Source organism: Molossus molossus, unplaced genomic scaffold (genome assembly GCF_014108415.1).
Source record: "Molossus molossus isolate mMolMol1 unplaced genomic scaffold, mMolMol1.p scaffold_m16_p_12, whole genome shotgun sequence".
In the NCBI taxonomy this organism is placed as follows: Eukaryota; Metazoa; Chordata; class Mammalia; order Chiroptera; family Molossidae; genus Molossus; species Molossus molossus.
The window spans coordinates 79,120,568-79,135,608 of NW_023425347.1; the positions used below are offsets into that span (position 1 = coordinate 79,120,568).

General features: G+C 39.6%; 1 protein-coding gene across 2 annotated transcripts in view; it reads right to left on the bottom strand.

The window, feature by feature from the left end:
• LOC118626067 (protein argonaute-3) overlaps nucleotides 1–15,041 on the bottom strand; it is a 128,073-nt gene that overhangs the window by 96,116 nt on the left and 16,916 nt on the right. For both annotated transcript variants that reach the window (XM_036255330.1, XM_036255331.1), the window contains exon 2: nucleotides 1,455–1,626. In XM_036255330.1, coding sequence (XP_036111223.1) covers nucleotides 1,455–1,626 — 172 coding nt within the window. The remainder of the gene's footprint in view (nucleotides 1–1,454; nucleotides 1,627–15,041) is intronic.

Genomic DNA, 15,041 nt, shown 5'->3' on the forward strand with positions numbered 1-15,041 from the left:
TTTTCTAAATGTTTTGTCCATAAGTATTTTTTTTTTTTTACTAACTTCTTTTTGGGATTACACCACATCATAATTTCCTTTCACATTCCCTGTATTACCTAAACCACAGCCATATACACATATAGAGTATTTGGGGAACGTGAGAGAAGAAGGTACTGAAGCAAATTGAAAATTCTTTACATACTATATGTACTTGCTCTCATATAAGAGTAAGAAACAGCCCTGGCCAATTTGGTTCAGTGGTTAGAGGGTCAGCCCTCAGACCGGAGAGTCATGGGTTCGACTACCGGTCAAGAGCACCTACCTGGGTTGCAGGTTCGACCCCTGGCCCTGGTTGGGGTTGTGCGGAAGGCAACCAATTGATACTGATGTTTCTCTATCTCCCTCCCTTCCACTCTATCTGAACATAAATAGAAAAATACAGAGTGAGGATTAACAACAACAAACAAAGTAAAAAAGAAGTAGTTGAGGATCAGGAGAACAGAAAGCATGAAGCCATGACAACCACTGTCTCTACCACTACCATCAACTTAAAAGGAACATTAGAAAAGGGGTAAATATTTAGTCCTGGCTGGTTTGGCTCAGAGGTTAGAGTGTCAGCCAATAGACCAAAGAGTTGTGGGTTCAATTCCAGTCAAGGGAACGTACATTGGTTGCGGTTCAGTCCCCATCCCTGGTCGGGGTCGTGCAGGAGGCAACCAATAGATGTGTCTCTCTCACATAGATGTTTCTCTCTCTCTCTCCCTCCCTTCCACTCTATCTGAACAAAAATGGAAAAACATCCTCGTGTGAGGATTTAAAAAAATAAAAAAGAAGAGTAAATAAAGGGGCAGGGGAAGGGAAATAAAAGCAAAGGAAAAGATGTTCAGTATGATTTTAAAAGCATCTAAAAATGAGTTGGGCCCTGGCCCGTTTAGCTCAGCGGTTAGAGCGTTGGCCCGCGGACTAGAGAGTCCCAGGTTCGGTTCCTGCTAATGGCATGTACCTCGGATGTAATTTGTCCCTGGCCCGGGTTGGGGTGGTGTGGGTGGCAACCACTCGATGTGTCTCTCTCACATGTTTCTTTCTCTCTCTTCCTCCCGCTCTATCTGAAGATAATTGCAAAAATGTCCTCAGGTGAGGATTAAATAAATAAATGAATAAATAAATATGACTTGGACCTTTTCTATCATCACAGAAAGTACATATGAATTCATGTTATAATGGAAAAATTTCAAGTTGTTGGAAGATTTCATCTACCATCAAATCTCTGAATTACAATCAATTTCAAAACAAATTATCATGACATCTGTCATAAAAAATAAATTAATTTTAAAAATAGAATTAAATAAATAAAAACCAAATTACCACGTGTTCTTGGTCAAACTATTAGACATTACCGTTGTTATCTGGATATACAAGATAAAAAGACAAATACAAACTGCAAAAAATCTCCATGTCTTCATGATTCTTACCTGTTCACTCTCCTAGGACACTTGTCTGGTTTAATATCTACCTCATAGAGGTAGACATCAATCTTTGGGATTTCAACTTGAAAACAGTTAGCCAGCAATTTAATGGGTTTGCCCATGGTGCCATAGCCAGGTCTTCTGGGTACCATGAGTAGGGGCTGGGCCCCAACGGGTCCTGCAACAGAGTGAAAAAAAGTAAAAGTTACAAACTGCACTGGATAATCTTGCCTATCAGGGTATGTTATGATATTAAGTAAAGCTGGTAATGGGGTTGAAGGCTAGTGCTAAAAGATGACAACTTTTACCATCGCTACTTCTTTCCTCCTAATTTATTCTCCTAATTAAAACAAATATAAACACAAACAAAACCCTGGGTACTTCTGGAAAATTGTTTTGGAATGTGTAGAAAGAAGGGAGAACGCCCTGGCCAGTTTTGCGTAGTGGTTAGAGCGTCAGCCTGCGGACCAGAGAGTCCTGGGCTTGGTTCCTGCTAAGGGCCCATACCTTGGTTGTAGTTTGTCCAGCCTCGGTTGGGGTCCTGTGGGTGGCAACCACTTGATATGTCTCTCTCACATTGATGTTTCTTTTTCTCTCCCTCCCTTTCTCCCTCCTGCTCTATCTGAAGATAAATGCAAAAAAAAAGTCCTCGGGTGAGGATAAAAAAATTTTTTTTTTAATTTTAAATAAAGAAAGGGAGAACAATCATACAAACTCAGGAGAGCAAATGCAAATACAAATTAGACCCAAAGAATGAGAGACCTACAACAAAGTAAACTCAAATAATAGAAGAATAAGAGCAAATGAACAAAATAAAAATAATATACAATAAAAAGTATCAGCAAAGCCCTAGCCAATCTGGCTCAGCAGTTAGAGCACCAGCCTTCACACCTAAGAGTCTTGGGTTCATTTCCAATCAAGAGACCTTACTTCGGTAGCAGTTAGATCCCCAGCCCTGGTTGGGGTCCTTGGAGAGGCAATCAATCAATGTGTCTCTCTCACACTGACTTTTCTCTCTTTCTCTTTCTTTCTCTCTCTCTCTTTACCCCCTCCCTTCCACTCTATCTAAAAAAAAAAAAAAAAAAAAAAAAAAAAAAAATGGGCCTGGCTGGTGTGGCTTAGGGATTAAGCATCTATCCATGCACTAAAAGGTCACCAGTTCGATTCCCGGTCAGAGCACATGCCCAGGTGGTAGGCCAAATCCCCAGTGGGGGGCATGCAGGAGGCGGCTGATCAATGTTTTCTCTCATTGATGTTTCTACCTCTCTTTCCCTCTTCCTCTCTCTCTCAAATCAATAAAGAAAAATAAAAATCAATGAAAAAATATTCTCTGATGAGGATTAAAATAATAATAATAATAATATCAGTCGAAAAATATCCTGAGGTGAGCAATAACAAACAAACAAAAAAAAGCATTAGCAAAGCACAAAATCAATTGTTTGCAAAGATAAATAAAATCCATAATCCCGACTTCCGGTAATGATGGTAGTGTAAGTAAATACAGTACTCACCTCCTCCCACAACCGCATTTAAATTATAACTAAACTACACAACAACCATCATTCAGAACTGCATGAAATCGAGCTGAATGGAAGTCCTACAACTACAAAATTAAAGAAGCCACATCAAGACTGGTAGGAGGGGCGGAGGTGCAGACGGACTGGTCGCACAACCATATGTGGCACATAAAAATCAAGAGGGATACCTCAGCTATGAAGGTCATCCCTGAGGAGTGAGAGGTCTCGGTCCCACACCAGGCCCCCCAGCTCAGGGTTGCAGTGTCAGGAAGAGAAGTCCGCATAACTTTTGACAATAAAAGATAGTGGGAAGTGAAGCTGAGGTTTCTAGAGTCCCAGGCAGTTCTTCTTAAAGGGCACCTACACCAACTTACTCAGACTCACTCCCTCCAAGCTCCAGTGTGGGGGAGACAGCTTGAATGGCACCAGAGACACACGGGCAGGCGAGAGCTGGAGAAGCAGCTTTCTCCCAAATAGACATTAGCAAGGTTTTTGTTCCTTTGCTGAGCCTTTTCCCCATGGGGTCAGCAGACAGAATATCTGGGACTCCAGCAACCTGGCTCACACTGTTTGCCCCTCCCTGGTGATTCCCTGAGGCGGTGCCCCACCCAACTTTGTGGCCCACCCAAGCTGTTTCCAGTGGCGTTACCATAGGATTGGCCGGTCTTGGCTCCTGCTTCAGATTTTCCTAAATTCTCTCAAACAAACAGCATCTGGCCTCAGTGAGAAACATACCTCTCACTAAGTGGCCCCAGGCCTGGCACTAGAAGCAGCCAGCCTTGCTTCACAGTCTGGCCTTTCCTGGGCACCTCCAAGTCCAGCACAAGAAGCAGCCATCTGCAGATCACTTTGTAGCTTATGCTTGGCAGCCTCGGGTAGAACATAGGGGAGTGGCTGACCTTGTTCCTGAGCCAGCACACCCAGTGGACAGCTTCAGACTATGTCGAAGCACCACCATCCAACCACCTCCACAAGTGACACACTCAAGGAGTGGACTCGGTAGGTACCAGAGCACTGCTGAATTAAGTCTTGCTCTGTGTGGTGGGACCCTGCATAGCTGATTCTCCAAGGTAGTCAGAGGTCAGTGGTCAATAGGCACAGTCAGTCCTTGCAGCTGATAAGTCTGAGTAAATCCCTCCCACTGACATGCCAACAGCAATTAAGACTCAATTACGCCCTGGCCGGTTTGGCTCAGCAGTTAGAGCATCAGCCTGTGGTCCAGAGAGACCCAGGTTCAGTTCCCGCTAAGGACATGTACCTCGGTTGCAGTTTGCCCCCGGCCCTAGTTGGGTTGTGCAGGTGGCAACCACTCAATGTATCCCTTTCACGTCGATGTTTCTCTCTCTCTCTCCCTCCCACTCTATCTGAACAAAAAATGGAAAAATGTCCTCGGGTGAGGATAAAAAAAAAAAAAGACTCAATTACAAGAGAAGGGTGTACAGTCCACATGAGGGGTGCAACTCGAGGGCCCAGCTGGGGTGATCAGGGAGGCTGTGCCACTAGACCCTACAGGGCACCTACTACAATAGGCCACCCTAGGAAGCCTAGGAGACATAGCAACTCTACCTAATACATCGAAACACACACAGGGAGATAGCCAAAATGAGGAGACAAAGAAACATGTCCAAAATGAAAGAACAGAACAAAACTCCAGGAAAAAAACTAAGTGAAACAAAGATAAGCAATCTAACAGATGCAGAGTTCAAAACACTGGTTATAAGGATGCTCAAGGAACTTAGTGGGAACTTCGAACATCAACAACATAAAAAAGCACCAGTCAGAAATGAAGGATACACTAACTGAGATAAAGAATAATTTACAGGGAATCAATAGTAGAGTAGGTGAAGGAAAGAAGCAAACTATAAATATGGAATACAAGGAAGCAAAAACACCAAATCAAAACAGCAAAAAGAAAAAAGAATTTTAAAAAATGAGGATAGTGTAAGGAGCCTCTGGGACAATTTCAAGTGTACGAACATTTGCATCATGGGGGTGCCAGAAGAAGAGAGAGAGAGAGCAAAAAATTGAAAACCTATGTGAAGCCCTGGCAGGTTTGGCTCAGTGGTTAGAGTATCGGCCCGCGGACCTGAGAGTCCGGGTTCAGTTCCTACTAAGGGCATGTACCTCAGTTGCAGTTTGACCCTGGCCCCAGTTGGGGTCATGTGGGTGGCAACCAGTCGATGTCTCTCTCTCTTTCTCTCTCTCTCTCTCTTCCTCCCATGTTATTTGAAAATTAATGCAAAAAAAGTGTCCCTGGATGAGGATTTTTAAAAAATAATAATCTATGTAAAAAAACAATGACAGAAAACTTCCCTAACTTGGTGAAGTACACAGACATACAAATAAGTACAAGAAGCACAGACTCCCAATCAAGATGAACCCAAAGAGGTCCACACCAAGACACATCATCATCAAATGCAAAAGGTTAAAGACAAAGAGAGAATCTTAAAAGCAGCAAGAGAAAAGCAGTTAGTTACCTACAAGGGAGGTCCCATAAGACTGTCAGTTGATTTCTCAAAAGAAACTTTGCAGGCCAGAAGAGAGTAGAAAGAAATATTCAAAGTGATTAAAAGCAAGGACCTACAACCAAGATTACAGTATCCAGCAAAGCTATCATTTAGAATAAAGTTTCCCAGACAAGAAAAAGCTAAAGGAGTTCATCACCACCAAACCAGTATTATATAAAATACTGAAGGGTCTTCTTGAAGAAGAATAAGAAAAAGATAAAAAATATAAGCACAATAAAATGGCAATACATTCATATCTATCAACAACTTAATCTACAAACAAAATGAACAAGCAGAACAGAAATAGAATCATAGATACAAAGAACTTTTTGTTGACTGCAAATGGGAGGAGTTTTGGGGGGATGGGGGAAATAGGTGAAGAAATTATGAAGTACAAATTGGTTGTCAGACTGACTAATGTCAAAGGGAGGGGAGGGGAGTAAGAAGAGATAAACCAAAGAATTTATATGCATATATGTATAACCAATGGACACAGACAATTGTGTAGGGAAGGCAAGAGCGGGGTGGGAGCAGGGAAGAAGGTGATCAATGGGGGGAAAAGGGGGAAGCATCTGTAATACAACAATAAAGATGAGTTTTTAAAAAATTTATAAACCCCAAGCAACACTGAGTTTTATAACAGAAGTGGTTAAATAATCAATATAACTGGGGGAAAATGGCATAACTACAGATACTGAAAACATAAACACTGTGTCAATAAATTGAAAGATTTGATGAAAAAGACAAATACAGCTTACTGACACACAAAAATATGTAAAATAAGAAAAGTCCTCTGTTGGCAGAAATGTAAAATGGTACAGCTGCTTTGCAAAATAGTATAGTCGTTCCTCAAAACATTAAAAACAGAGTAACAATATGATACAGTAATTCTCCTTCTGAGTATCTACTGAAAAACAATGAAACAGAGTGTTGAAGAGATAATTATACACACAGCAGCATCAATCACAATTGCCAAATGGTGGAAACAACCTCAGTGTCCATTGAAAAATGAATGGATAAAAAAAATGTAGTATATACACAAAATGGAATATTAGTTAGCCTTAAAAAGGAAGGAAACTCTGACACATCCTACAACACAGATGAACCATGTAGATGTTATGCTAAGGGAAATAAATCAGTCACAAAAAGACACTGTATCATTCCTATTATTAATACCACAAAGTAGAAGGATGGTTGCCAGGGGCTGAGGGAAAGGGAGAAAGGGGTATTGATGTTTAATGGGTATAGTTTCAGTTTCAGTTTTGCAAGATGAAAACAGTTCTGGAGATTGGCTGCACAACAATGTGAATGTAGTACTTATATACTACTGAACTGAACCCTTGAAAATTGCTAAGATAGTAAATTTAACATTATGTGTATTTTATCAGTTTTATTATTTTTTTTTAATTTATTTTTTTTAATCCTGACCCGAGGACATTTTTTAGATACTTTGTTCAGATAGAATTGGAGGGAGGGAGAGAGAGAGAAACATCGACATAAAAGGGACACATCAAGTGGTTGCCACCACATGACCCAACCAGGGCCGGGGACAAACTGCAACCGAGGTAGGCGCCCTTAGCGGGAACCGAACCTGGGTCTCTCCAGACCGCAGGCTAACGTTCTAACCACTGAACCAAACCGGCCAGGGCTATTTTATCAGTTTAAAAAAAACCCCTAAGTGATATCTAATATTAAGTGTTTAAAACTCAAAATGTTTTAGCTTTGTTAAACAAAGTTCAAATGATAAATTCAGTTAATAAAATAATAACTATTATCTGAATGAACTTACATTTAAAATATCTGAAAAGTCCTGTAACTATTTGAAAAAATTAAATCCACAATTAAAAATATTTCCACACACTAAAAGTTTCCAGATCCAGATAGCTTAACTAAATAATTATATCAAATGTTTAAGAAGAAAAATAATAATCTTACACAAATTCTCCAGACAAAAAAAAAGGAAACCTACCAACATATCAAAAGAACAATGCATCATAACCAAGATGGGTTTGTATCAGGAATTAAAAGTTGGGTTAATAATTTTTTTCACTATGGATAAAAGTACATTAAATTGCTGACTGCATAATTTATTTTTAAATTTTGTTTTCATATATTTGTAAAATCTCTTCTGAGGGCATAATCTTTCCTGCTTTCCTAAACTAAGGTAGGTAATATTGAGTAATTCTAGATTAGGTTATAATTTTGGCTCTGCCATTTATCTAACCATTTGACCTCTGTCATATGTTAATAGCCCTGAAACTGTATTTCATCTATGAAATGGGAATAATACTTGATCTGCTACTTTTTCATATATCTTGTCAGGATCAAATCGGAAAATGAACCATAGTTAAAATTTATCAAGCTCTTACCATGTCTCAGGGAATGTGCTAAATGCTTTACATGCATTATCTCATATAATCTTCATACAAACCCCTAAGATTTTATAGATAAGGAAAACTAAAATGATTTGACTAAAATGTCATAGCCAGTAAGTGCAGAACTGAGATTGGAGTCCAACCAGTGTGGGGTCTGCATTTTGTTCTATTGATTCATTTTGTCTATCCTTCTGCCAATAACACACTGTCTTGATTACTACAGTTTTATAGTAAGTCTTGAAGTTAGGTAATGTTCATCTTTCCACTTTGTTCTTCTTCAATATTGTGTTGCTATTCTGGATATTTTTCCTTTCCTTAAAAATTTTAGAATCACTTTATCAATACCAACAAAATAATTTGCTCGAATTTTTATTGGTTTTGTGCTAAATATATAAATCAAGTTAGAAAGAACTAGCACTCCTAAAATACTAAGTCTTGCTATTCATGTACATGGAATATCTCTATTTAGATTTTCTGATTTCTTTTTTATCCTCACCTGAGGTCATTTTTCCATTTTTGTTGTTGTTGTTGTTCAGGTAGAGTAGGAGGGAGAGAGAGGAACAGAGGGAGAGAGAGAGAAACATCGACGTGAAAGGGACACATCGAGTGGCTGCTACCTGCACGACCAACCAGGGCCGGGGACATGTCCTTAGCTGGAACCGAACCCGGGTCTCTCGGGACCGCTGCCCGATGCTCTAACCGCTGAGCCAAACCGGCCAGGGCTGATTTCTTTAATCAGAGTTTTGTGTTTTCCTCATACAGATCTTGTACACATTTTGTTACACTTATACCTAAGTATTTCTTGTGTGTGTGCTAATGCAAATGGTACTGTGATTTAATTTCAAATTCTAATTGTTCACTGCCGGTCTATAATTCAAGACTTACTATAAGACTACATAATCAAGACAGTGTGGTATTGATCAAAGGACATACAGATAGATCAATGGAAAACAGCAGATAGTACAAAAATTAACCCACACAGTCAATTGATCTTTGACAAAGTAGCAAAGGCAATTCAATGGAAAAGGATAATACATTTTTTTAATGGGACTAAACAAGTAGATATCCATATGCAAACAAAAGAAAGAAAAAGAATCTAGATACAAACCTTATAATTTTTTCAAATATTAACTCAAACTGGCTGATAGATCTAAATGTAAATTGCAAAACTATGAAACTCCTAGAATATAACATAGGCAAAAACTTAGGTGACCTTGGATATTTGGTGATGATTTATTAGATAACAACACTAAAAGCACAATCCATGAAATGAAAAATTGTACGTTTTCATTAAAATTAAAAACTTTTGGCCTGGCTAGTGTGGCTCAGTGGTTGAGCATTGACCCATGCACCAAGAGGTTGCCAGTTCGATTTCCGGTCAGAGCACATGCCCAGGTTGTGGGTCAAATCCCCAGTCAAGGGCATGCAAGAGGCGGCCAATCAATGTTCTGTCTCATCAATGTTTCTATCTCTTGCTCTCTCTCCCTTCCTCTCTTTCTAAAATCAATAAAGAAAAAAAAAAAACTTTTGCGAAAAAGAATAAAATTACAAGCCACAGTCTGAGGAAAAATATTTGTAAAACATATCTAATAAGGGGTTAATATCCAAAATATATAAAGAACTCATTCAACTCAACAGAAAAAAAAACCACAATTGTTTAAAAAATGGGCAGAGCACCCTGGCTAGTTTGACTAAGTGATAGAACATCAGCCTGAGAACCAATGAGTCATGGGTTCAGTTCTGGCCAAAGGGCACATACCTTGGATGTGGTTCGTCCCCAGCCCTGGTTGGGGTCATGCAGGAGGCAACCGGTCAATGTGCATCTCTCATATCAATGTTTCTCTCTCTCTCTCTCTCTCTCTCTCTCTCTCTCTCTCCTCCCCCCTTACTCCCTTCCACTTTCTCTTAAAAAAACAAACAAAAAAAATCCTCTGGTGTCTAGCTGGTGTGGCTCAGTGGACTGAGCATTGTCCAAAGGACTGAGAGGTCCCAGTTTGATTCCTGGTCAGGGCACATTCCTGGGTTGCAGGCTCAATCCCCAGTGTGGGGCATACAGGAGGCAGGAGATGATGTTTCTCTGTCATCAATATTTCTGTCTCTCCCTCCCCTTCTCCCTTACTCTCTATCTTAAAAAATCAATAAAAATATTTTTAAAAAAGAAAAGAAAAAATATTCTCTGGTGAGAGTTAACAACAACAACAAAAATGGCAGAGGATCTGAACAGACATTTTCCAAAAAAACATGCAGATGATCAAAAGGTACATGAAAAGGTGCTTGCTTAATATCACTAATCATCAGGGAAATACAAATCAAAGCCACAATGATACTAGCTCACATCTGTTAGAATGGCTATTATTAAAAAACAAAACAAAACAAGAAATAACGTGTTATAAATTGGTACAGCAGCCCTGGCCGGTTTTGCTCAGTGGTTAGAGCATCTGCCTGTGGACCAGAGAGTCCTGGGTTCGGTTCCCGCTAAGGGCACGTACCTCAGCTGCAGTTTGTCCCTGCCCTGGTTGGGGTCATGTGGGTGGCAACCATTAGATGTGTCTCTCTCACATCAATGTTTCTCTCTCTTCCCTCCCCCTTCTCCCTCCTGCTCTATCTGAAGATAAATGCAAAAATGTCCTCAGGTGAGGATAAAAATAAATGAATAAATAAATTGGAGCATCAACTATGAAAAACAGAATGGAGGCTCTCAAAAATTAAAAACAGAACTACTATATGATCCAGCAATTCCACTTCTGGTTATTTATCTGGAGAAAATAAAAACAATAACTTGATATATATATCCCATGTTCACTGAAGCATTATTATTATTTTTAATCCTCACCTGAAGATATCATTTTCTACTGATTTTTTGATAGAGTGAGAGGGACAAAGTGGGAGAGGGAGGAAGGAAGGGAGGGGGAAAGGGAGATGGAGAGAGAGAGAGAGAGAGAGAAACATTGATGTGAGAGACACATTAATTGGCCGCCTCCCACACGACCCTGACCGGGGCCAGGGATCAAGCCTGTAACCCAGGTACATGCTCTTGACTGGGAACTGAGTCCAAGACTTTTTGCTCTGCAGGCAGACACTCTTAACTGCTGAGCCAAACAGGCCAGGGCCATTGCAGCATTATTTATAATAGCCAAGATATGGAAACAACCTAAGTGTCTATCAATGGATGAAACAATAAAGAAAATCTTCTATGTATACACAATGGAATATTATTCAGTGATTAAAAAAGGAAATTTTGCCATTTGCAACAACATGGATGAAAGTTGAGGGTATTTTGTTAAGTGAAATAAGTCAGACAGAAAAAGTCAAATACCACATGATCTCGCCTATATGTGTAATCTAAAAACATATCTGAGCTCAGAGATACAGAGAACACATTGGTGGTAGCCGGAGGGGGAGGAGGGAGAGTGGGAAATGGGTGAAGGGGGTCAAAAGGTACAAACTTCCAGTTCTAAAATAAGTAAGTCATGGGGATGTACTGTACAGCATGGTGACTATAGTTAGTAATACTATATTTCATAACTGAAAGTTGCTAAAATAGATCTTAAAAGTTACCATCACAAGAAAAAAGAAGCCTAACTATGTATGGTGATGGATGTTAACCAGACTTATTGTGGTGATCATTTTGCAATATTTACAAATATCCAATTATTATGTTGTACATCTGAAAAAAATATAATGTTATATGTCAATTATACCTCAACTTAAAAAAAAGGAATATAATAAAATAAGAAAAAAAGGTCATGTACTACTCACAAAGCAACTGTATGTAAGCAACCATATTAATTGTTTGGTGATCATTTTATATCCTAACATGATACTCTATGACTAATATACAAATATTTTATTGTGTTTTAGTTACATTTTTGGAAACCAGTTAAGGTTAGGTTGCTTTTTAACACATCATTATCTTTCCCATTTTAAATAAAGGGAAATAGACTCCCAATTAGTCACTGTGATTCAGAATGTCTGATTTTCAGGAACAGATTACTACTAACTGTTCTTAATTCTTTCAAGCTTTTAAGAAGGCATTTTGGCCCTGGCCGGTTTGGTTCAGCGGTTAGAGCGTCGGCCTGTGGTCCTGAGACACCTGGGTTTGGTTCCCGCTAAGGGCATGTACCTCGGTTGCAGTTTGTCCCGGGCCCTGGTAGGTTGTGCGGGTGGCAGCCACTCGATGTGTTCCTTTCACATCGATGTTTCTCTCTCTCTCTCTCTGTTCCTCTCTCTCCCTCCCACTCTACCTGAACAAAAAATGGAAAAATGTCCTCGGGTGAGGATTTAAAAAAAAAAAAAAAGAAGGCGGCATTTTGTTCTATTTTATCATGATTTTTTTAGTTTTCTTTAGTGGGAGTTCTGAGTCTAATAAAATAGCCAGTCTACTGTACACAGAGAAAATCCTATATTTAACTGCCTGTATTTTCATATAAACTATGAGTAATCTGAGGACAGAGACTATGATTCACATTTCTATCCCCAATGCTTAAGAGTGCATGCATCATATAATGTCCCTTGTTCTGATTCCATAATCACAGAACATCATTCTGATTATTGTCTGGATACCCACACAGAACACCTGAGGGAGAGTGGTTGCTGACTAGTCAGTATGAATTTTCTTGATGCTCTGGTAATATATTTCTTTGGAAATTATTAAGTTGGCATTATGATTTATATATTAGTCTCTTTTTAATTTAATTTAATTTGATTTTTTATCCTCACCCGAGGACATTTTTTCATTTTTTTGTTCAGATAGAGCGGGAGGAAGAGAGAGAGAGAGAGAGAGAGAGAGAAACATCGACGTGAAAGGTACACATCGACTGGATGCCACCCGCACGACTCAACAAGTGCCGGGGACAAACTGCAACCAAAGTACATGCCCTTAGCGGGAACCGAACCCAGGTCTCTCTGGACTGCAGGCCAACGCTCTAACCGCTGAGCCAAACCAGCCAGGGCTATATATTAGTCTTTTGTTTTGTTTTTGTTTGTTTGTTTGTTTTTTTATGAAGAAGAGAGAGAGAGAAAAACATCGATGTGAGAGAGACACATCTAGTGGTTGCCACCCACACGACCCCAACTGGGGCTGGGGACAAACTGCAACCAAGGTACGTGCCCTTAGTGGGAACCAAACTGGAGACTCTCTGGTCCACAGGCTGACGCTCTAACCGCTGAGCCAAACCGACCAGGGCTATATATTAGTCTTGTGAAGTAAATCAGCATCAATCAGTCCCTCATGATGATAATCAGCTCTGGATGCCTGACAAAACCAAGCATGAAGATCTGAAAAGTTAGGGACCAGACCCTGTCTCACACTGTCTCATACATTTCTATCTGAGTAATCTGAGTCATTTTCATTACATTTTCAATTTTCACAGTAGCAAACACATTGTATATACAATGTTATATTTTGTTCCCACTTAGCATCATAAGCATATCTATGATTCTAAGGTCTTCATAATATTTTTAATGGCTATGTAATCCACTATGTCAATGAACTACAATAGACCAAGTTCCCAATTTTCAGTGATAGAACACAGTGTTATCAACCAGTCACCACATTATACATTAGATACTCAGACCTTATTCATCGACAGTTTAAAGTTTGTGCCCTTTTACCAACACTTCCCTATTTCTCACATCCTGGCAACCATTTTTCTACTCTGTTTCTATGAGTGTGATGTCCCCACTCCAACATGTAAATGATACCATGTAGTATTAGTCTTTGTCTTATTTCATTTAGCAAAATGCCCTCCAGGTTCATCTATGTTGTCACAAACAGAATTTCCTTCCTTTTTAAGGCTGAATAATAACCATTTTATAATATGTATGTATATGTGTGTGTGTATCGCATTTTCTTGATTCATTCATCAAATGACAGAGACTTAAGAACCCATACCTTGGCTATTGTAAATACTGCAATGAACAAGGAAGTATAGTTATCTCTTAAAGATAATGGTTTCATTTCCTTTAAACACATACCCAGAAGTGGAACTGCTAAATCATATAGTAGCTCTATTTTTAATTTATTGAGGAACCTCCATACTGTTTCCGACAGTGGCTGTACCAGTTTACATTCCCACCAAGAGTATACAAGGATACTCTTTTCCCCATATTCTCAACACTTGTTATTTCTTGTGTTTTGATAACAGCTATCCTAACAGGTGTAAAGTATCTCATTTGGTTTTGATTTGCATTGCCCCATGATTGATGATGTTGAGTACCTTTTCATGTACAGGCTGGACATTTGTATGTCTTCTTTAAAATAATGTCTATTCAGGACCTTTGCCCATTTTTATTTTCTAAATAATTTTTAAAAATTTATTGATTTTAGAGAAAGGGAGGGGCGGGGAAGGGGGAGGGAGGGACGGGGGCAGAGAGAGAGAGAGAGACATCGATTTGTTGTTCTACTTATTTATGCATTCATTGGTTGATTCTTTTTTTTTAAATATTTTTTCTTTATTGATTTTTTAGAGAGAGGAAGGGAGAGGGAGAGAGAGACAGAAACATCGATGAGAGAGAACATTGATTGGCCACCTCCTGCATGCCCCTCACTGGGGATTTGGCCCACAACCTGGATATGTGCCCTCACTGGGAATCTAACCGATGACCTCTTGGTGTAGGGGTCGACCTTCAACCACCGAGCCACACCGGCTGGGCTCATTGGTCGATTCTTATATGTTCCTTGACCGGAGATCGAACCCACAACTTTGACGTATCGGGATAATGCTCTTTAGATCATTTAAAAAAATTTTTGTTGCCCTGGCCGGTTTGGCTCAGCAGTTAGAGCATTGGCCTGCGGTCCCAAGAGACCTGGGTTCAGTTCCCGCTAAGGGCATGTACCTCAGTTGCAGTTTGTCCCCGGCCCTGGTTGGGTTGTGCAGGTGGCAGCCACTCGATGTGTCCCTTTCACATTGATGTTTGTCTCTCTCTTCCTCTCTTTCCCTTCCACTCTATCTGAACAAAAAAAAAAAAAGGAAAAATGTCCTCGGGTGAGGATAAAAAAAAATTGTTGTTTTTGTTCTATTTTAATCTTTATTATTGAAAGTATTACAGATGTTCCTCTCCTTTGCCCATTTTTAAAAAATCCTTAACCGAGGGTATTTTTCCATTTATCTTCAGGTGGAGGGAGTGTAGAGAGAGAAAGAAAGAAAGAGAGTAACATCAATGTGAGAGAGACACATGGATTGGTTGCCTCCT